Consider the following 20,608-nt stretch of genomic DNA (forward strand, 5'->3'; position numbering starts at 1 on the left):
GTCCGCCCATCTTCCTCCCTAACAGCCCCATAACGCGCTGTATAATCATAGAAACCACCTCCTGCCCCCCTCGCACCCGTCTTTCGGAACGCGACGAACCCAATGCGCCGTCCGTCGAATGGGTCGAGTCCGTTCAGGAAGGGGTATAGGCCGGGAGAGGGGGGTGGTGGTGATATCCGGGTGTTTCCTAGCAGTGTCTTTTAATTCGCTTAGTTGGTTATTTACATAGCTTGTGGACAGGAGAGAGGAATACCTGGAATAATATGCTTTTCCCTCTTCCACCCCTCGAACGCGACACGACGGCCCATGCTTCTCCTTCGTCTACGGTCCAATCTATGGAATTGAGGGCGGGAGGTGTGGATTGGGAGGCACCGAAGGGGTATATGTTCGCTTTTGGTATGTGGATTATTGGTGGGTTTGACGAAGAGGACGAGGAGGAAGAGTAGGATCGGAAGCGGAGTTGAAAGGGCAAGGTGCGGAGGAAGACGAGGCGAGGTGGCATTGACCTGGAATGCGATTTACATATCGCTAGTAGATCGCCAGTGCCCGTCGTCGCACGAGTCGGAGTCAGGTTCGGGCATCCAAGCTATCTAAGTCCGATTACGCCAATGCAAACCGGTTGTTCCTCACCCGGAATAATACCCTCAGAGAAACGTGGTACGCGACTAAAACCTCCGATCTGGCGTGATATCGTTATGCCTCCAGGGCGCTGTCATTTCTCACAGCCTCCGGACTGTGCGGTCGACAACCTTTCCTCTGTACACCCACCCAGTCATGGCACCTAAACCGACGGGGGATCGTAAACGTGATAAGTTGACGAGATTCTTTCATTTGCCAGTGCGACCTAGGACCCCCCAACCCGCCGAGTCTTCCATCGGCATAACAGTGACACAGCCTCCGACCACCGCCCTACCACTACCACAGTTGGCAGGCAACATAGAACCCCCGGTGCTGAATCCTCACGATACAGAACCGACATCTACGAAGCTGGAGAAAGTAAAGTTCGCGAAGGGCAAATCTTTTAAGAGAGATATGGCCATTCTCTCTATCGCGTACACCCTTCAAGAAAGTCCCGAACTCAAGAGGCTCATCCAGCTTATCGTTGTCATCCGCGATAAGGACTCGGAAGGCCAAGTAATGTCTGCAATGTATCATGCATATCGATCTCTGACATTCTTATCCTCCAGCTTACCGAAATTCTCGAAACCTGTGCTCGGTTCATTGTTCAACTCGCATCTGCTACTGATGCCCAGCGTGCAGAAGCCACACGGGCGATAACGGCCTTCAACGAGTAAGAATTCAGCATTGATCTTCTATAGACCTGATCGTCCTGAACGTACTCATCCGTCGTTTAGGACAGTTGCAAAGCTGAAGACTATCCAACTCAATGGCAACGGAAAATCCTTGGATGCCAGTGGATTGATGGTCATGATAAAAGAAGATATTAATAGGATCAAGGTCAGTTTCGACATTCCCTTTTGTCCCACCCGATCTCACATCATTCACACATCGTTCAGCCTTCATTCGTGAGCGATGGCGAACTTGGAACTTCGGAGAGACTATCCAAAGTGCTAGATATAACTATCGGGACGACCATAAGCATCCTCACCCTTGTAGAAGAAGCCAGCTCTTTGATACCAGTACCATGGGTCCAACCATTAATTAGAAAAGTCATTAGTATGTTGCAGGCCGTCTCGGTACGTCCTTGAAATTCCTTTCAATTGCCGTAATTCTCATTGTCATCAGCAAACTCGCTCGAATTACGACGAAATGAATCAAGTAGCAGCTACAGCTGGAATATTTGTTGTCTCTTGCGCTGTTATTTGTTCTGAGACTACGGTGGGGCCATCAGAGAAACTCAAACGAGCCTTGAACGAATTTACAAAGTGGGTAACAGCAGTCGTATCCGCAAATTATATCGTATTGACCCGAAATTTACATAGGACCCTCGGAAACATAGCTGGAGAATGTGACGAACTTAGTCGTCGCAATTTGCTTTCACGGTACTTGCAACAAAGCGCTCACATGGGTGACCTTCAAGCTATCAGAATAAGACTGAACGATGCAATCCAATTGTTTCAGGTTCGTTACATCCTCGTATGCGAAAGTCTTTTACGAACTTGCAATTAGACCGAAAATTCGGTCAATATAAAGCTGGACACCGAGGAACTTAACCGGAAAATTGGTGAGCCCGAGATTCCTGACTGAGTGGTGAACTGAACTGACATAATCCAGATTTCGCGTCACTGAGCGGCCTGCCAAGCCATCCAAGCTATACACGCAACGATTATCTTGAGAAGAGTCGAGATGACGTTATACGTGATGTTTCCGACTGGATAGCTAACGCCCCAGAGTCTGTCCTGTGGGTACATGGTGCTGCTGGCCTAGGTAAATCGACTGTCGCTCAGGAACTGGTCCACCTTCTCAAATCGGAGGAGCGCCTTGCTGGGGGCGTATTTCTCACCAATCTCACTACAGAGCCCCCCGAGAGGGTCATTCAGATGATCTCCAGGCAGCTCGGCGCGATGTATCCGCGAGCCATCATTAACATTGCTGACGCTGCAAGGACACTCAATGGCCCGCACGACAGGCTCAAGGATTATTTCACAGCATATATTCTCGACCCAATCCGTGCACTAAAGTATCCTTATCAGCTTGTCGTTGTTGTCGATGGTCTGGATGAATGGCGCAATTATGAGTCATTCCTGGCAGAACTTGTGCACATCCCATCACCCTCTCCTTTAAAATTTGTCCTGACAAGTCGCTTCAATTACTCCATTGAACGGGCGGTCGATAAAATGCCAACTCGCAAATACCCTCTTCCACCGGCCTCACAGACAGTTATTGCGCATTACTTCCATCAGCACTTCTTGTCAGGCGATGTTGATTGGAAAGGGCGCAAGCCCGATGATGTCAAAATCCATCGATTGGCAGCTCGTGCAGATGGTCTTCTTATTTGGGCAGCAACCGCACGATTATTGGTAACAAATAAATTTGACACTAGATATCCGCACGAAATACTCGACCAACTCCTGTCATCTGAAGAGAAGGTGGTCAATCGGAAAGATGGTCCAGAAGATGGGCAGCTTGAGCGCCTATATCGCGGTGCTATTTCAACCCTTTTCCCACCACGCATTCGAGGGATACTCAGAGACTTCCTTGCGGCAACTGTAGTTCTTCAGGAAGCCCTACCAATTGGTGATTTTGCACATCTCTTAGGCATATCTGGGCCTGCCACAGAGGAGATTCACCAGCGGCTGGCAGCCTTGCAGACGCAGGGCGATCCCAAAACTAATCTCATATCACCAGCCTCACAACGATTCCATGCGTCATTTATTGAATTCATCACCACAGAGACTGTTGACCAGACATTTCAAGCCATTAGCGCTATAGAAGCAAACTCTATGCTGGCGAAGAGATGCATTGAGATTGTCTTTGGCAAATTACTCCCATCTTCTCGGGGAAAGACTTGCACTTACACAGAGCTTCGTGGTGTAGAACCATATGTTGTCAAATTTTGGCCTCTTCACTTTTCAAGTGGAACCCCACATCAACAATTGGCAGCACCAAGTGGTACAGTGGGTATGGATCTGATATCGGAGGAAGCGATGCATCGTTGGGCTACACTGTTTCTACCTTGTATCGCAGCCAGATTCCAGGGTGGCCATGATTCTCTTGAAGGCATCCAAAAGTCTGTGCTACCTTATAAGGTAGCTGTTATGATAGGGAATCAAGATGTCACCACACTGTCATATCACATTCAGTGTCTCAAGATTGCCACACAAACCCAGCCACATGATAAGGGGACATGGAAGGCATTAGGGTTTGCCTATCGCAGATTGCATGAACAAAGCCAATCTAACAGAGACTTGGACGAGGAAATTACTGCATTTCGTCATGGTCTGGAACCAGCACCTCATCCGGATCACTCCCAGTCACTCAATTACCTTGCCTATTCCCTTAAAAGTCGTTTTGATCGGCAGGGCGCTTCAAACGACCTTGACGAAGCAATTTCCTTGCACCAAGAGGCACTTCTTCTTCGGCCAGCACCTCATCCAGAACGCTCCTCATCACTCAATAACCTTGCTAATGCCCTTCAAAGTCGTTTTGAACAGCAGGGTGCTTCAAATGACCTTGACAAAGCAATTTCCTTGCACCAAGAGGCACTTCTTCTTCAGCCAGCACCTCATCCAGATCGCTCCTCATCACTCAATAACCTCGCCGCTGCCCTTCAAGGTCATTTTGAACAGCGGGGCGCTTCAAATGACCTTGACGAAGCAATTTCCTTGCACCGAGAGGCACTTCTTCTTCAGCCAGCACCTCATCCATGTCGCTCCCATTCACTCAATAACCTTGCCAATGCCCTTCAAAGTCGTTTTGAACAGCGGGGTGCTTCAAATGACCTTGATGAAGCAATTTCCTTGCACCGAGAGGCCCTTCTTCTTCGGCCAGCACCTCATCCAGATCGCTCCTCATCACTCAATAACCTCGCTGATGCCCTTCAAAGTCGTTTTGAACAGCGGGGTGCTTCAAATGACCTTGATGAAGCAATTTCCTTGCACCGAGAGGCACTTCTTCTTCGGCCAGCACCTCATCCAGATCGCTCCTCATCACTCAATAACCTCGCCGTTGCCCTTCAGAGTCATTTTGAACAGCAGGGTGCTTCAAATGACCTTGATGAAGCAATTTCCTTGTACCGAGACGCCCTTCTTCTTCGGCCAGCACCTCATCCACGTTGCTCCCGGTCACTCAATAACCTCGCCATTGCCCTTGAAACTCGTTTTAAATGGCAGGGCACTTCAAATGATCTCGACGAGGCAAATTCCTTGCGCAGAGAGGCACTTCTTCTTTGACCAGCACATCATTCACTATAAGTATTCTAATGTACTCTTGAAACACCTTGCTATTCCCCTCTGGATTCGGTTCAACCTCTTACTTACATGAATACATCACTGAAGAGATTACATTGTACGAACAACTTCTTGATTGCCTGGTTCAAGATCCCTACTTTTGCTCTTGGTCTTTAAAGCACTCGCCCGCAGCATTAATTAATGTAGCTCGATAATGAGCCTGGTAACTAAATTGAACCAATGTTATACTCCCCTTCAAAAGAGACTTGTTGAAATGGCATGGCATGGGTGGATGCCTGGTAATTTAGCCCAGGTCACAAAGAAAGAGATTGAGAAAGCTCGGCTTTGGATCTTGAATGTTCAGCATGTCCGAAATCATTCATGGAATCCATTGGAAGAGGGCGGTGACCTTTCCTAACAACTGAATTTTCCCAGTCTAGTAGATCTCAAAATCTCCGTGAGTCTTGGCTGGAAAGTAAACTTGAAGGGCAAATCATGAAGGCGTAGAGGACTGTTTCGAAAATTGACGTACGTGTTTGCTTCGGAGATTAATGTGCTTGTGCGTCCCAATGCAGTCCGAGCTCCCTTCTTCGTTACTACTCGTTACGACGCTCGATGACTGGCAGGCTTTCCAATCGCAACTAGGACTCGAAGCATTGGGAATAAAACAATCGTGATCAGTTGAATGTTACGTTTAGTGTTGACCTCAACCGTCTCATCCGCACAAGATTTCTGGTAGCGCTTCAGGTTAGGCATGAACTGAATTTGAATCCATGCCGAACTTTACATTCGAGACATTGAGCAAGTCGAGTGGTGGCTAGTAGGGATTCGATTCAGATTGCGTGAGGTAAGTATTTCAGTCTGATGACTGCTCCCGTGGCCATCGAACGTAGTGCGCTCCATGCGTAGTTCAAGATGCTTGATAAAATGAGCGCCGTCGTTTTTACTGGAAGTGCACGTATTCGTTACATTTGGTTCCTGCAATCATAGTGAAAAAATTGACGAACCAACTTGGAACCAACTCAAGTTGGAGGACAAAAGGCTGTAAACCGTTCGGAGTGTTTTTGGTCGGGACTAAGGATCGCGGACGGTAGGTGCTTGCACTTCTTCTGGTTCTAAAACACCGGATGCTGGTTGTGTATGGGATTGGTAGTTGAGAAAAATATCACAGATGCATCATGAGTGATCGGAGTTGGCGTCTTCGCGAACTCTCTCCCACTCTCCCACCAAAATCAAGGATACCCATACCACCACCCTGCCGCGTCTTCCTCTGCGTCTTCCCCTCCAAATTATCGTCGTCACCCGCTTACCCAACTAGTCCTACACACGAAGCACCAATAATAACATTCCGTGAAGGAGAAGCGTGGGCTTTCATCTCGAGTTTGAGGCAAGTTTGAGGGGTGGAACCGGGAAGAACGTTTTGTTGCAGGTATTCCTTTCCATTTCCTTCCTGTCTTGAACTCAAACTAATCAACGAACCAACCGACACTCCTAGGAAACAACCGCATGTCGCCTCCACCTCCCTCTCCAGGCCTATACCCCTTCTTGGGTGGACTCGACACATTTGGCGGGCGTCGACTCGGTTTCATTGCGTTCGAACGAGAGGGACCGGAGGGGGTTTCTATGATTATACAGCTGCGTTATGGGGCTGTTAGGGATGAAGATGGATGCACTTTATGGGATAGTCTGAGTTTTCTGGATAGGGAAGAGCTCGAAGTGCGAGTTGGGCGGATAAGCTAGGATTGATGGAGTTATTGGACATCCCGCTTATTGCGCTGAGTAATGGACAGACTAGGAGAGCCAGGAGCGCGAGGGCTGTCATGAAAGCCCCTGGATTGCTCTTGCTGAATGAGCCGTTGAGTGAGTGCTCGTCTTTCTCGTCCATTTCTCGCAACTTTCCCAATCCCCCAACCTTCTTTCGTTCTCTCCTCGAGATTGCCGCGTTTTCACCCTTGCAAATCCTCGCTTCCCGCACCCCGCCTCCTCCCTTACTTCGCTCCCTTCGTCCCTCCTTCACTCTATCTCTTGCCTCCTTCCCTTCTTTTCTACAAATACTGAACCTCTCCCCTTATCTAGCTGGCCTACACCCAATCTCCCGCTCCTACCTCCTTGCCCTCCTAGCAGACCTTCACGCATCTCGGTCCCTGCATATAATGCTCGGGACGCGCGTGCAGGAAGAGCTTCCGGCCTGAAACACGCATGTATGGGATGTTAGTGAGGGGGACGTTACGCAGAGGAGAAGGGGAGGGCAAAAGTGAATTGGGACAACGAAGACGTCGCGGACGCTCTGGACTTTGCAGACTTCTAGGACGGAGGAGGAACAGGTTGTGAACGGCGCTGCTCCGCGGGATAAGAGGAGGCTGATAGTTGACTTGAAAGGATAGGACTGTGAGTACTTCTTTTATCACGCGCTTTCTCTTCTTTCCGTGTTTTTTCGTCGTTCTTCTACCATGCTTTTCCATACTTTTCCCTTGAGTTTTCTTCCTCATTTTCTTGAGGTTTTCTTTCACTTCCATGCGTTTTCGTTTGTTTACTTCTTTCCTCCGTTTTCGTCTCTTCCTGTGCGATCTTTTTTCACTTCTTTGAGTTTTCTTTTCCATGCTTTTCCCTTCAGTTTTCTTCCTCATCTTCTCGAGGTTTCCTTTCTCTTCCGTGCGTTTTCGTTCCTTTCCCCGAGTTTACTTCCTTTTCTCCGTTTTCATCTCTTCCTGTGCGATCTTTTTTCACTTCTTCGAGTTTTCTTTTCTTTCCGCCCCTCCCTCCAGCAGTTGAAATAAGTGCTGACATGGCGGCGACAGGTCCTGGCAGATCTGCGAAGGCGAGAGGTGGCACTTACAAGGGCCTAACGGTGAGTACTACGACGTTTTTTCCTAGCTGGGGTCTCCGTCTCTTTCCCGGATCTCCTTTCTTTTCGTTTGACCTTTCCATTCGAGAAGTCTGGCCAAGTGTTTATGTCTCTTCTCCACTTTCCGTATCCTTCCCTCTACCTTGTCTTGGGGATTTTGACCCTCGCGTCTCGCAGGAATTGAGGTTCACTCTGAGCTTCGCGGTTTTTTACTTTGGCCCTTTCCTTCGATTCACAGGGCTGACTTTGCCGCTTTCATTTCATATGGATTGTACCCAGCCAGCTTGGGGATTCACTTGACCCGTTATTTATTGGCTCATCGAAAACCACATGTTGACTCGCTTTGATTCGAATCGGCCTTATATTCTGCTGCATGCCGCTTTTACCTTCATCTCTCACTACATACGCTAACTAATCTCTTTGTCATTCACAGGCTCAGGAAAGATGACCTTCCTCTCTCTCTTGACAGGCGACCACCCACAGTCATACGTGCAAGCGCACCTCCACCTTCCTTCCTTATCTCCTGCCACGTCATCGTCTTTCTCCTCCTCGATGACACACCGGTGCCGAAGCCACCGCCTCAACCCGCGAAAGCGTACACCAACAACTCACCTACGCACGCTATAGCTAATTAGCGTTGTCCCAGTAGGCTTATTCGATGCCTTCCCGCGTCGTCATCCGGGCATGATGGTCTGGGAAACTATCATTACGGGTTTTCGAGGGGGGTTCGTACTGCCTAAGGAGGAGCGAGAGATATGTGTGGGCGATCCCGAACTTGGGTTTGAGGTTGGGATGGGAAACGAACCATTCAAGGCAGAGAAGGAGAGGAGGAGGGAAAATGAAGAGTGGCGAATCTCTCGGTGCTGGGAAGTCCTCTCCGCCCTTGGGGGAGGAACAGACTGTGCTGGTGGGTTCTCTGAATGGGTGAGGAGGTTGGGCAGTTTAGGACTTGGGAGGGTGGTGGTGGTGGTGATGTTGGATGAGTGAGCAGTGTTGCTTGGACTTTGGGCGGTTAAGACAGGATTGGCAATGTGAGTAGCATTTCTCGTTGTTTGATTCCAAACCTCAAATAACTCCCTCACTAGGTTAATCATCCGCTGACACCCTTCGTGAACTTTCACTCGGCTACCCGCTCGAAATCATTTTTGGTAGACGGAGCAAATCCCGATAGCTGACAGTAGCCCCTACAAATTGATGACGCCTGCCTCAAACACCCTTTTCATGGCAGTGATGTGGCTGGTGTCTTTGACGATGCCCAGCTCGACGACGCCAATGCGCACTTGAGAAGCTCCTCAGACCATGCTAGGTCGCTGCCGTCCACCTTGTCCACATCCTCCAAGACGAAGCGAGCCGGAAAGCTGGATGATTCCGGTAAGTTATCACTCTTGTGCTACACATTTCTCTGTGTTTGTCTAGACCTCACTCCCTTCTTCCTTCTATGGTTTCCGAATTTCCTTGTCGCCTTGCATCCATTCGATTTTTCCCTGACTGACCTCCTTCGTTTCTTAGGTTCTGTATCCACAACACCAGTGCAATCGCCAGCCGGTGATCGCACCGTCTTTCCCCGCCACCATGACCCGCACAACTTCCTTCGTGCACCTGCTAGCGAAGGAGATACCACCAGTACAGCTCGTGGAAACATCACCTCTTCGCCAGTGGCGGCAGGCAAACCTCATACAGCAATCGTCTAATCGGCAGCGCCCAGCTGTGTGGTTGTTTGGTCGTTCTCTCCCACCGAAACTCACTCAAAGATCTTTGCGATGAAGCCCGTGAATTAACTCTTTGCGCATCCTTTGAATCTCAACACCTCGCCACTTTCTCTATATCGAATGCATGGTGACGAAAGCGGCTATTGGGGGTCGTTTCCATCTCTGGCGGCAGCGGGAAGTCGGGTAGGCGATGTCCCAGTGGTTGAGCGACCCAGAGGGGTAACATTGGGCGACTTGTGATGAAACCCCACTTGACGTGGGAGGTTCGGCTGCGGGTTTAAACCATGGGTACTTCGAGGTTGAAAGGGCACTCGTACCCCATCGACACTGGCTGCGGAATAAAGTCAACAGCAATGATTCTTCGGGTTGAAGGGCTCATCTGGGAATCAGTGATTACCCAGACATCCACAATCGATGATGGGTCGTCAACAGATGCCAAAGTTTGGGAGAGCGGAGTTGTCTTCACGCACAGCCACAAAACAAGCGACCCTACCTCTCTCTCTACCTCTGTAATCTTCCTCATAACGAACCACTGCCAAAATCCAGCCACTCGCGTACATAACCAGCAATAAGTCAACGACCCGTTCTCGAATCTCGACCATGGAACCGTGAACAAAGTACTTAGTAGTATTCCGGCAGAACCCGGGCCTTTCCTTCATTGTCCTTGAACTCACTCTGCTCGTCTTCCAACAAGTAGGACACGCCCTTTGTAGAAGTGGAACGCGACTGTGGAAAACGTAGATACATATCGTCGGTTTGCGAGAACACGGGTGTCAAGAAACGACGCGTAATATCCTGATGTTATGTGGAAAGCTGCCAACTTCCGCCTTGAACAGACTTCCACAGGACGAGGAGAAGAGGGCCGATGTGCCACTGCACGAGTCTGCTCCAGCAACTCCAAAAAGACTGAATCGGGTGCGAAGATTCAAAAGTGACTGAAGCCATTGATAAATTGGCTTCCGTTGCGAGTTCAGCCAATCGACTCCCCTCCAACTCCGCAACCTTCTAACGCATGGACCTCCTATCAGTCACCGATGCGCACTAAGTATAAGAAACCTTGGGGTTCGACTCAATGATCTTTAAACAATCATGTTCGGCACCATCCTCATCCCCCTCGTCGTCGGTCTCCTTCCTTTGTCGACCCAGACGTGTACAAGCTCACGTTACAAGAGCTTCCTCTGGACCCAACTTTGGAGAGTACGTATCTCGCGGCGAAATATGGGGCGTTCAACCCGCTTGCGGTGGCTGATGGTCACAATGTACCTCTCACCAGTTCGTAGCGATCCACTACTAGTGCGACCAATCTGACTTTATTTTGTTAGACTACATGAACGCTCAGTATTTTACTGAAATTTCAATTGAGACCCCGCCTCAGACCGTACGTGACTCATGCAACCTCCGTACCTCTGAAATCACATAGCACGGCCAAATTATAGTTTAAAGTGGTTCTAGACACAGGGTACGCAATGAATAAATCCAAAGTTACTTCTTATTCATTCCATGTAGATCGAGTAATCTATGGATTCCGAGTGTACAATGTGCATCGATCTCCTGCTATGGGCACAAACAGTACAACTCCCAGGCGTCGTCGACGTTTATATCAAATGGGTCTCGAGAAGTCTCTATCCCATTTGGTTCAACCACTCCCCGGGGCGTTGTATCAAACGACGTGTTCAACATTGGCGATTTGCGTATCAGAGGTCAAAATTTTGTAGAAGTGGTGCGGGACCTTCCGGCTTCATAAAAAGCCGTTATTCTCAATTACAATAATCAAGGTTCGACGGGATATTGGGCCTTGTGCACTCGATGATACCATCTCCGTCCCATCTCCTTTCTCCAACATGATCACGGAAAAACTCATCGCCTCACCCGTATTTTCCTTTCACATCAGCACTGACACCTTCGATAACTACGCCACTTTCGGAGGAATCGATCCCTCCGCTTACGTAGGTGACCTTTTGTACGTTCCGGTTACGCGCAAGGGCCGTTGGGAAGTTGACCTCCTGAAAATTTCTTTTGATAATGAAGAGTTGGATCTGGAAAGTGGAATCACTGCTACCATTGATACTGGTGCGTCGTGGCTTCTCCTTAAAAAAACACCTCGGCCTCTAACCTTAGAGTAACTACCCAGGAGCATCCTTCATAATTCTGCCCACCACCTTTGCAGACTTTCTGAATAGCCAAATAGGTGCGAAGAGGGGGACGACTGGTCATTATCAGGTTGCTTGCGCAAAAGTTGATAGCCTTCCCGAGTTTTCGTTTTACTTTGGTGGTAAAGCGTACCCCCTCAAAGGAACCGACTACATTCTCGAAATTCAAGATGCCTGCATTTCACCCTTCGTAGGTTTGGATAATAATTTTTCTGGATCCGGTTCCCAGTGGTTTGTTGGTGAGAATATTACCAATGCCGTCGTCCATCGTTCTCTGAACCACAAAATTTAAACTAGGGGCTGTCTTTCTCCGGAAGTACTACACCGTTTTTGACGCTGGAAGGGCGGCTATCGGTTTTGCTACATCTGTTTGAGTACCCTCGTCGTCTCGTAGATTTACGATTACCACATAGCTTTGAATGCTGCGGTGTCTAATCTGAAGTGATTCACGTGCAGCTCGACTCGGAGTGGGCGCTTACAAAGTTACATACAACAAACCACCATGACCGCAAGAGAAGACACACAGAAACCGTTCGCCGCATCCCCTTTCAATGATTCAAAAGCAGATTTGATACTGCGGTCTTCTGATGGGGTATATTTTTGCGTCTACAAGCTCCTCCTCTCCCTCGTATCTCCCGTCTTTGCCACCATGTTCGAGTTACCGACCGATGGGATGCAGGAAATGTATGACAATCGCATCTGCATTGGAGTTGATGACAATAATGAAACGTTGTCGCGGGTACTTCCGTGGTGCGACCCGAGGTGTATTTCGGCCATCCAATCTCCCAAGGATGTCGAGATCATTTTGCGAGTCTCGGACAAGTACGACATGGAGCCTATCAAGAAACGCTGCGTGCGTGCTTTGGAATGTTCGCCTGGCATATTCACGCCAGAAAATTCCTTTGAGATCTACGCTCTTGCGATTCAGTACCAAATTTCACACTTGGCCTGCTTAGCAGCGAAGATGACATTGCACCTCGAGTTGGAAAAGCGCCCCTATTTTCCCGCACTGAAGTCCATACCTGCCTCTGCGCTCTACCACTTGGACTTCTATCACATTACTTGCGGCAAGGTGGCTCAGAAAGTCATCGAGGACGAATTTTCGGTTCCAAACAATTTATTTGGTCAGGGGTCGGGGACAGTTGGATGTTGTGGAGTCGAAGGTGTGGCAAGGGGAAACTTGGGTTGGAAGTTCTGGGCTGTTCAGCACATGGATCGCATCTCAGAGAAGTTGCGCAAGACACCCGTTTCCACCGTTGTAGTCGACCCCAAGCTCCTCGTTGAGACGCAAGGAAGGACCAGTAGTTGTTCAGCGTGTAGGGGGAATACCAGTCACGCCGATCTACAAAGATTCAATCAATCACTGATGGATAAAGTGGAACAGGCGATATCGAAGGTGAGCTTTGCCGTTTGACATCGCATCATAAAACCCTTAATTCCCAATACTGTTGCAAAGGTGTTACTAGTCGTAGAATTTTAAATCTCAACTTTGGATACTAATTTCAAGAAGCAGCGCTGTCGTGACGAAATGCCTAATACTATCATTGTTTCTAGAGAAAAGGATCTTATGTGGTTCGTGCCAGAATTGTGCTGATCCACCATGGCTTCCCTGCACTACGCTCACACAGGACGAATGCCGATCTGGCGTCTACTAAATGTAACGCCAATATGTATCATTCGCTTAAGCTTGCCCCTTCAGATTTTCTTACAACAAAGAGGGGAAAACTGGACTAATGATGAGTCGTACTCCACGGATTCGGTAATAGCCCAAGCAATTTCTCAATAAATCACTGCTGTGGATCGTATACGACCCTGGCTGGACTTCTAAGTACTACTTCAGAACGGAGAATTGCCATTGTTGGAGTGGAATAGGTGCTTACCGCTTCTCGATTCCCTAGAAAGTATCACAAGAATAAGCATGATGCGACAGTATGCTTAGACGGATTTACATTTTCCATCCACGCAATCTGTGCGCTTAGTTCGGTCGTTCCGAAAAACAAGACAATGCTGTAGTCCATAGTATAATAAATTTTACCACGTTTACGCGACCGTCGAGGTGGTAGCAAGTGGCAAACTGAGGACATGTCTGCTTCAATGGTGCAGAGCTTCAAGTACATTTCTTATAATCATTCCAATGAGCTTTCAAATGACCTGCACAAGGCCAATACACGGGGATCACACACCTGGATCTTCATCCAACCACTCGGTCAGATTCCCGGCATCCGCGCGAGCACAGTACAAGCCGAAAGTGACTGATGAAAGTTTTGATGGGGAACTCGCAGAGGTGGAATAATGCCTTCGGAATTCATCTCCCTGGGAGACCCGAGTATTCTATGTGACGAGAAGATGATTCGTTTATTACGGGAATTTTATCAATTTCAAGAGATACCTTTTGCAAAATCTCTGAAAAGGCGCCAGGAAGACGCCTTTTCCCATCAAGGTGAGTGAATATGGTGGATGACCTCGCCAAGTGTTCAGAAATTCCAGGGTCATAGAGTACGTTGACCTTCGTCCCATATGTGAATTTTGACATACGCGCCTCTACAAAGTGATCAAGGAAGTAAGAAATCGCACCGTCAGCAACAGCCTTGCTATTGCTGTGCCCTTTCTTCAGCATGAGTGTCACAGAAAAAGACTGTCCTACGTACACGTGGCTGTCCGGCCGGCAAAAATTTATCCCTAGAAGCTCCAATGTTTCTTTGACCCTCGAGAAGAGCCAGTCGCTGGCTGCGAACCCCCCAACAAGAAAAACGGTCTGTACAATGGGCGTAAAATGCAATGGATGGAATAGTATCATTACAACAGGCACGTACTGAAATATTCGTTTCCGATGCTGCGCGCTGTTGTGCGACAGCCTTAATGATGCACGCAACGGACGGTTCAAAAAAAGAGGCGACGTCCGAGCTATGTAGTGGAAACACCAATGTTTTTAGATGATATTTGGGGTCAACAAATACCACGCACCCCATGAGCTTCAACTGACCCGAGCGAATATTCAACTTGGAATCGAATTCACGCACCGAGGCGAATGGTACAAATTGTGGAGAATTTATATCCCTAAAGCCGAGCTTTGTCTTGTTATCAAATCGCTGAGTGATTAGATCGACGTCCTTGAAGAAACGAGAACCACGGAGCAAGTCTATCTGAGCGATGAGAAGGCCAATCAAAGTCCCAGAGAAATTATGACCTTCTAGGAATTCGCGAGCTCGATTGGTAACGAACGTAGAGCCCTGAAAATGACCTGACAATTGATGGTTAGTTTCGAACCATAGTACGACTCGGAGTGGTCAAGGTACACTCAGGAGTGGCCATTTCCTCGAAGGACTGGTGAGATATCTGGCAGTATCCACTAATGTCGATGGTGCCTCCACCCGCGTCGACGATGAGCACACCATCTCCGTCCTAAGGAGAAAAATAAGATGAATCAATGGTCAAGTTATGATCAACATTCACGCTTTACCTTTATCATCTCCGACATCAAACCACGTTGAATACAATAATGGAGACTAGCCTCGCCTTCAGTGACGAACGATACACGGGATCGGCCCTCTTCAGTATCGGGAACAAGCCCTGCAATCACCGCTGCTCTGCGCATTTCACTCTGTTGCGCACCTTCCCAGCCATTAGGATGCGTCAAAACGTAAGTGATCTGCTGTTCAAGAGACTCCCACAAACTCGACCCAATTGCGTGTGTCTCCTGGATGTAGCTCCTCGTGCATTGGTTAAGGTATCGAAGAAAATCGGCGAAGACCTCCAACACTGTTTTGTTGGGCGGAAGTGGCGGGATACCTCGCACTGTCGGCGCAGTGGTCGGAATTTTCGGGCGAAGATGAAGTTTGAACCCATAGCATAAAGGTGAGCTTTACAGTGAGTGATGTGCCGAACAAAACTTACCATTCGGCTTTTGTCCATCCTTTATTTTCGGCTACACCATCGATTCCTTCTTCAACAGCCTCGGCGCCTATGGCGCAGACAGATCCATTGTCGTCGTAATAAATAATCGTAGGAATTTTGGAATGACTGTCAACCTCCTCCTGTGCGGGAAATCTAAAGTGTGTCAGAAATGACTCTGACCTTCAGCTGGTGACTCGCCTAGTTACAGATTTGATTTCTGGCATTTGACCAGGATCAAGGACGCTAAAAAATTCAAAGGGTGTGGCGGGTTCAAACACAAATCGAGGGTCATAGTACCTGTAGGAAATACCACTGAATGTGGTACCAATGTCAAACGCGACTACGAGCTTGCGAATCGATCCATTGAATTCTGAGCGGGAGCACATCAGGGAATTGTTCAATGGATGGAGTGCAGTTGCCGCTACTTGTATTTATTGAACCAAGCACGCGGCAGCGGCGTTGAAAGGCTTCTTCCATTAATTACATCATGGGCGCTTGCGGTCCTGAGTGGTAGAAGAATTTCTTGAAACGGACGAGAGTTTGCTTCTTCTTTTCTTCCGCGTTGACCTGTGTTGACTTTGATTCCCGTCCCGGCAACGTTTGGGTGTTCATACCAGTACAAACACGAATTTGATTGGGAGACACCGAGGGTACAAGCAATCGTGCTGGAGTACATACAAAGTCGAGCGGAAAGATATGTCGAAGCCGACTAGCCAGCCCCGCCTCCAAGCTCCGATTCCGTTGCACGGCACAAGGGTACTGGATCGTAGACAATTTTGGCCGCACTCCTAGTCATTTTTTTTCAGTCGGTCGATGAAGAAATAGAGAGGGGTCTCACCTTTTTTCCACTCCCTAAATTCGTTTGAAGAGATAAATTAGAATGATTCAGAGTGAACAAGCATACTTACATTTTCTTCCCAACACACTTGAGCCTTCAACTCTGTGAGACCGAAGGACAATATAATGTCGAATTCCATCTTGTAGTATTGAGATCGCGGAAGCCCGATAACTTCCTCAAGGCGGGTCCATTGTGGCTTAAGTGATGCGCTCAAAAGTGATGTATCTGCTTGAACTGCACAGAGTGTCGAGTACATCTCTAGTTGGCAGAGGGGGAGGTGAATCTAATAGCGGTTTGGGACGGTGAACAACAAGCGCACCTGGGTCAACGTCCATCCAGCGAGGATTCTCACGCTGGCCTCGGAAGCACAAGATTTCCACGGATACGCTTTTCAGGGTGTGCTTGTCGAAGGCCATGCGTAAGTAGCTCTCACGAAATTCCTTCGTTTCCGAAACTTTAACATTCTGAAGCCGAAAACGATAGGGCAACAGAAAAGATTGAATTGCAGCCCACACACCTTGGGAAGGATGCAACTGAATGCCCCGGAAATTCTGGGTATTCCTGATAGGGCGAAATACATGCTTGAGCTCCGGCGGATGTGTTCTATGTCTGAGGGATCGAACACTGTCGCACAAGTTATGCCGTATGAGAATTTGGAAACCCTAGCAGAAACGAAATGATCGAGGTAGAAGGATATAGCACCATCCGCGACTGCCTTATTTCTGCTGACAAGTTGCGGTTATTCACAAGGAAAATAAACAAGCAAACATACACGTGTCTATCGGGGCGACAGACGCTCAAACCACGAGGTTCCAATGCATTTTTTAGCCTTGAGAACAACCAATCGCTTGCCGCAAAACCACCAACCAAGAAGATGCACTACAAATCATGTGAGGAGCATACGTTTTTCATAGATTGATATCATACCGATATGTCATCATGGGAAGCATTGCGCTGTTCCTCGACAGCCTTCAAAATGCATTGCACGGACGGATCGAAGAACGACGCAACATCAGACCTAAAAATGTGATCATGCCTGAGCACACCCACAAATGCTACTGAAAAACGGACATACCCGAGTATCTTGAGTTGGCCAGACCGGATGTTGAGCTTGAGATCCTTGTCGCGAGCAGAGCCAAATTTGATGTACTGGGGCTCGTTGACATCCCTGAACCTTAACTTCGTCGTCTTGTCGAAACACCTGGTAATGTGTTGAATATCATCAGAAAATTTCGAGTTCTTGAGTAATTCTTGAGAGAATTAGTCTCATTATGTTGTCCATGGGCACAATAGAAAAACACTTACCTTTAAGGAAGTCGGATGCACGGTTGGTGACGAAAATAGAACCATGGAAGTGGCCTATAGATGCCGAAAGTAAGTGACAATCAGCCTTGTTATTCAAGCGTTCTCACATTGTGGGGCAGCAATCTCTTCGAAAGACTGGCTTGTGGCGGGGGACGTGCGACGATAAGCGCTAATATCGATTGTTCCACCTCCCGCATCTATTATCAACACGCCCTTCTCTTCCTAGAGCCAATGATAAGCTGTTTGAACATCGCCTGTGAGTTGCATCGAAAAAAAAACTTACCTTCATCACACTAGCTGTTAGGCCACTCTGTACGCAGAAGTGAAGGCTGGCTTCGCCTTCTGTAACGAAGGAGAGGCGAGCATGTCCGTCCTCGGTATCGGAAATAAGGCCTGCCATCACAGCTGCTTTGCGCATTTGACTTTGCTGGGCACCCTCCCATCCGTTGGGATGGGTGAGAACAAAGTCAGCTGTCGCTGAGAGAGACCGCCAAAGCTCGTTTCCGAAAGCGTGTGTATCTTGAATATAGGTGCGAGTGCATTGATACAGATAACGCAAAAAATCTGCAAAGACGTCCACCGCCGTTTTGTTGCGGGGAAGCAATGGAATTTTATTGCTGACATGGAGGGCTGACTGAGTTTTTGGGCGGAGATGTAGTTTAAACCTGGGCAACAATCATTAGCGTCCATATGCTGAAGCGGAATGATCTTGTACCATTCCGCTTTGATCCATTGTCCATCCTCAGCCATATCATCGATTCCCTCTCGAACGGCCTCCGCCCCCGTGGCGCAGACCGAACCAGCCTGGTCGTAGTAGATAATGGTGGGTATCTTCGAATCACCACCCACTTGCTCTTGGGCTGGGAACCTAATCAAAGGCGTAAATGCACTGAGCTAAGGTGCACGGTGGCAACACAACAGCGTACCGTGTTACACCCAGGATTTCGGGCACCAGCCCTGGGTCGAGGATACTAATTTCTGATGTTCAAACCGGTAGTCGGACTGTCCGTTAATATGAATTACCTGTATGATATCCCGCTGTATGTGGTGCCCACATCAAAAGCGAGAACGAGTTTGCGAGAAACACCATTAGTATAAGGCGAGCGAGTGGTCATCAGGCTGAACAAGATGTGTTCGGTCCGTAGCCTGCTCACGTTCATCCCACTCTTTATAGGTTTCCACCTTCCAGCTGCGTAGATGTGATATCGAAACGTCTTCGAATCTTAGATCACAGCATGAGGCAAACACGTTGAGGAAAAACGGGAAACGCATGTTGAACTTGTTGAAAGGATGATCGACAAGCACCCACTACCATCGCTACTACCAACCATGCTCTCCTGGCTCGGCTTCGCAAGCAGAACACCACGAATGGACGCAGAACAAAAAGACTCCCATAATGACCGTTCAGCAACAGCTGCTGGACGAAACACACTGGCAGACGATCATCGAGGCACACCACATCACCAAAGTGTCCCACGCCACCGAGATAACGATAATGGCTTGCTCGAGCAGTTCTCAAGAATCGTAGAGCCTACTCAACTATTGCAGGCTCGTAAAGAGCCCAAGAGAGAGAGGTCTCAAGACTCGCGCAACGACAGTCGGGATGGCGACATGCAAGGATCAGTTTCTCGGCGCGAAACTAGAGAAGGGAAGAAAGATGGCAGTCGAAAGTTAAAGGAGGCTCGGAAGTACGGCAAGGAGGAAGTCAGGGTTTTGATGAAGGACAAGGAGGAGTTGAAGTCGGAACTGAATCAGACGATCAGACGTCTCCATTACGCCGAGGACACTAGTCATCATGTGAAGCAAAAACTTCGAAAAGCGGAGGAGGAGCTTCAACAACTAGTCGATCGAGATGCCGAAACCATAAACCACCTTCGCACACAGTTGGAATCCCAACACCGCCAGGGCCAAGCTTCGGAGGCTAAGATACGCCAACAGACGGCCGATATCAACGCCCTAAGGGAGCAGTTACGTCGAACAGAGGCCAATAACTCCCAGACCACCCAGTTATTGGATGTGCGAACTGCGGAGCTGAAGGGCGCCCAAGTCTTCTTGACGAAGGCAGACTCGTTCGCAGGAGCGGATTTGATCAAAATGGTGGAATCATTGAACTCCGAGATGTTCCAGGGTGCGGCGTTCATGTCAGAAGGGCTGGAATTCGACGAGGTGGCAGGGAGGAATGCAAGATTGAATGCACAAATAACGGAGCGCGCAAAAATCCTCCTGGGCTCGGTGATGTTCTCCCAACTTCTCGCAAAGCCGCCAACAGTCGATCCCCTTCCTTTGCAACTTGCGTTGCAGTCAGTCATGATCCTACGCTGCAGACAGATCATACAGCTATTGTGTCCCATGGAGTACGGAGACCATAACGATTTCCTCAAGAAGGTTTACAATGGGATCCAAGCCTCGGGTAAGCATTGCATCATACCACGGCAGAGAATTCAAGGCTGACAGCTCTTCCAGAGGAACAGGCTGTCACAGGCCGATGGCGCGCAATGACGCAAGCACAGCTAAGGCCTTCTCGATCATACGCCTCCCACATCGCGGAAGATCTCGTTAACGTCTTGATAGTCTGTGGGTTGTCGACGAGCAACTCCGAATATCAGGTCATAATCAAGGACATTAAACACCGCATGTCGCTACTTGAGAAGGCAGCTTTGCAACTCAGGGTGGCTCTTAAAGAAGGAGTCACTTCTGTCGATATTGAGCCGTTTGATATTTCGACCAGGGCTCAGTTCGACCCAACAAACATGGATGATGCGTACGGAGACAGCAGGAAGGAACGAAAACGCGGGGACGGGGAGCGCATCATGTGCACAACGGACATGGGATTGCGCAGAGTTCTGACGAAGCGCTCCGTTGATGGGCAAGTTCAGTCGTACTATGACGTCATCCTCAAGCCCAAGGTGGTTTTAGCCTCGTCCTTAACGGACGAGGGGGAGGCTCAAACGCCCTTAGGGTAGCAATCGGCAAGTAGGTTGCTTAGAGGAGGCCTGGATGTGGTTGTGAGGACATAC

General features: G+C 48.7%; 8 protein-coding genes across 8 annotated transcripts; 6 read left to right on the forward strand and 2 right to left on the reverse strand.

Annotated features, from left to right (window-relative positions):
* Window positions 1-263: 263 nt before the first annotated feature.
* Window positions 264-4,853, forward strand: LACBIDRAFT_294471 (uncharacterized protein; the record flags this gene model as incomplete). The annotated part of the gene is made up of 12 exons (XM_001881444.1): window positions 264-442; window positions 536-657; window positions 839-1,134; window positions 1,188-1,291; window positions 1,356-1,425; window positions 1,452-1,458; window positions 1,518-1,526; window positions 1,689-1,697; window positions 1,853-1,886; window positions 1,944-2,082; window positions 2,131-2,185; window positions 2,236-4,853. 12 exons carry the CDS (start codon window positions 264-266, stop codon window positions 4,851-4,853), a joined length of 3,642 nt encoding a protein of 1,213 aa, XP_001881479.1.
* A 1,742-nt stretch (window positions 4,854-6,595) lies between these two features.
* On the forward strand, window positions 6,596-7,042 carry LACBIDRAFT_298107 (uncharacterized protein; the record flags this gene model as incomplete). Its single annotated transcript, XM_001881445.1, has 1 exon — window positions 6,596-7,042. The coding sequence occupies one exon, from the start codon at window positions 6,596-6,598 to the stop codon at window positions 7,040-7,042; it is 447 nt and encodes a 148-aa protein (XP_001881480.1).
* Window positions 7,043-7,635: 593 nt separating this feature from the next.
* On the forward strand, window positions 7,636-9,731 carry LACBIDRAFT_294472 (uncharacterized protein; the record flags this gene model as incomplete). Its single annotated transcript, XM_001881446.1, has 5 exons — window positions 7,636-7,698; window positions 8,323-8,602; window positions 8,717-8,726; window positions 8,924-9,066; window positions 9,112-9,731. 5 exons carry the CDS (start codon window positions 7,636-7,638, stop codon window positions 9,384-9,386), a joined length of 771 nt encoding a protein of 256 aa, XP_001881481.1. The 3' UTR covers window positions 9,387-9,731.
* A 914-nt stretch (window positions 9,732-10,645) lies between these two features.
* Window positions 10,646-11,928, forward strand: LACBIDRAFT_250343 (uncharacterized protein; the record flags this gene model as incomplete). Its single annotated transcript, XM_001881447.1, has 7 exons — window positions 10,646-10,676; window positions 10,727-10,782; window positions 10,841-10,863; window positions 10,911-11,124; window positions 11,153-11,474; window positions 11,536-11,793; window positions 11,852-11,928. Coding segments are annotated over 7 exons (981 nt in total), but the record flags the coding sequence as incomplete, so codon positions are not given.
* A 128-nt stretch (window positions 11,929-12,056) lies between these two features.
* LACBIDRAFT_327616 (uncharacterized protein) lies at window positions 12,057-13,288 on the forward strand (the record flags this gene model as incomplete). Its single annotated transcript, XM_001881448.1, has 2 exons — window positions 12,057-12,950; window positions 13,109-13,288. 2 exons carry the CDS (start codon window positions 12,057-12,059, stop codon window positions 13,286-13,288), a joined length of 1,074 nt encoding a protein of 357 aa, XP_001881483.1.
* A 53-nt stretch (window positions 13,289-13,341) lies between these two features.
* On the reverse strand, window positions 13,342-15,834 carry LACBIDRAFT_298113 (uncharacterized protein; the record flags this gene model as incomplete). Its single annotated transcript, XM_001881614.1, has 11 exons — window positions 13,342-13,378; window positions 13,435-13,448; window positions 13,504-13,673; window positions 13,738-13,885; window positions 13,944-14,309; window positions 14,368-14,458; window positions 14,519-14,795; window positions 14,851-14,956; window positions 15,015-15,261; window positions 15,449-15,601; window positions 15,647-15,834. 11 exons carry the CDS (start codon window positions 15,832-15,834, stop codon window positions 13,342-13,344), a joined length of 1,797 nt encoding a protein of 598 aa, XP_001881649.1.
* A 323-nt stretch (window positions 15,835-16,157) lies between these two features.
* LACBIDRAFT_298114 (uncharacterized protein) lies at window positions 16,158-18,751 on the reverse strand (the record flags this gene model as incomplete). Its single annotated transcript, XM_001881615.1, has 14 exons — window positions 16,158-16,236; window positions 16,287-16,300; window positions 16,357-16,544; window positions 16,606-16,750; window positions 16,804-17,008; window positions 17,059-17,165; window positions 17,214-17,304; window positions 17,362-17,536; window positions 17,592-17,645; window positions 17,699-17,813; window positions 17,875-18,256; window positions 18,307-18,459; window positions 18,518-18,562; window positions 18,615-18,751. The coding sequence occupies 14 exons, from the start codon at window positions 18,749-18,751 to the stop codon at window positions 16,158-16,160; spliced, it is 1,890 nt and encodes a 629-aa protein (XP_001881650.1).
* Window positions 18,752-18,920: 169 nt separating this feature from the next.
* On the forward strand, window positions 18,921-20,554 carry LACBIDRAFT_298115 (uncharacterized protein; the record flags this gene model as incomplete). Its single annotated transcript, XM_001881449.1, has 2 exons — window positions 18,921-20,001; window positions 20,055-20,554. 2 exons carry the CDS (start codon window positions 18,921-18,923, stop codon window positions 20,552-20,554), a joined length of 1,581 nt encoding a protein of 526 aa, XP_001881484.1.
* Between the last annotated feature and the right edge of the window lie 54 nt (window positions 20,555-20,608).

The sequence above is a fragment of the Laccaria bicolor genome, genomic scaffold, assembly GCF_000143565.1.
Source record: "Laccaria bicolor S238N-H82 LACBIscaffold_13 genomic scaffold, whole genome shotgun sequence".
In the NCBI taxonomy this organism is placed as follows: domain Eukaryota; kingdom Fungi; phylum Basidiomycota; class Agaricomycetes; order Agaricales; family Hydnangiaceae; genus Laccaria; species Laccaria bicolor.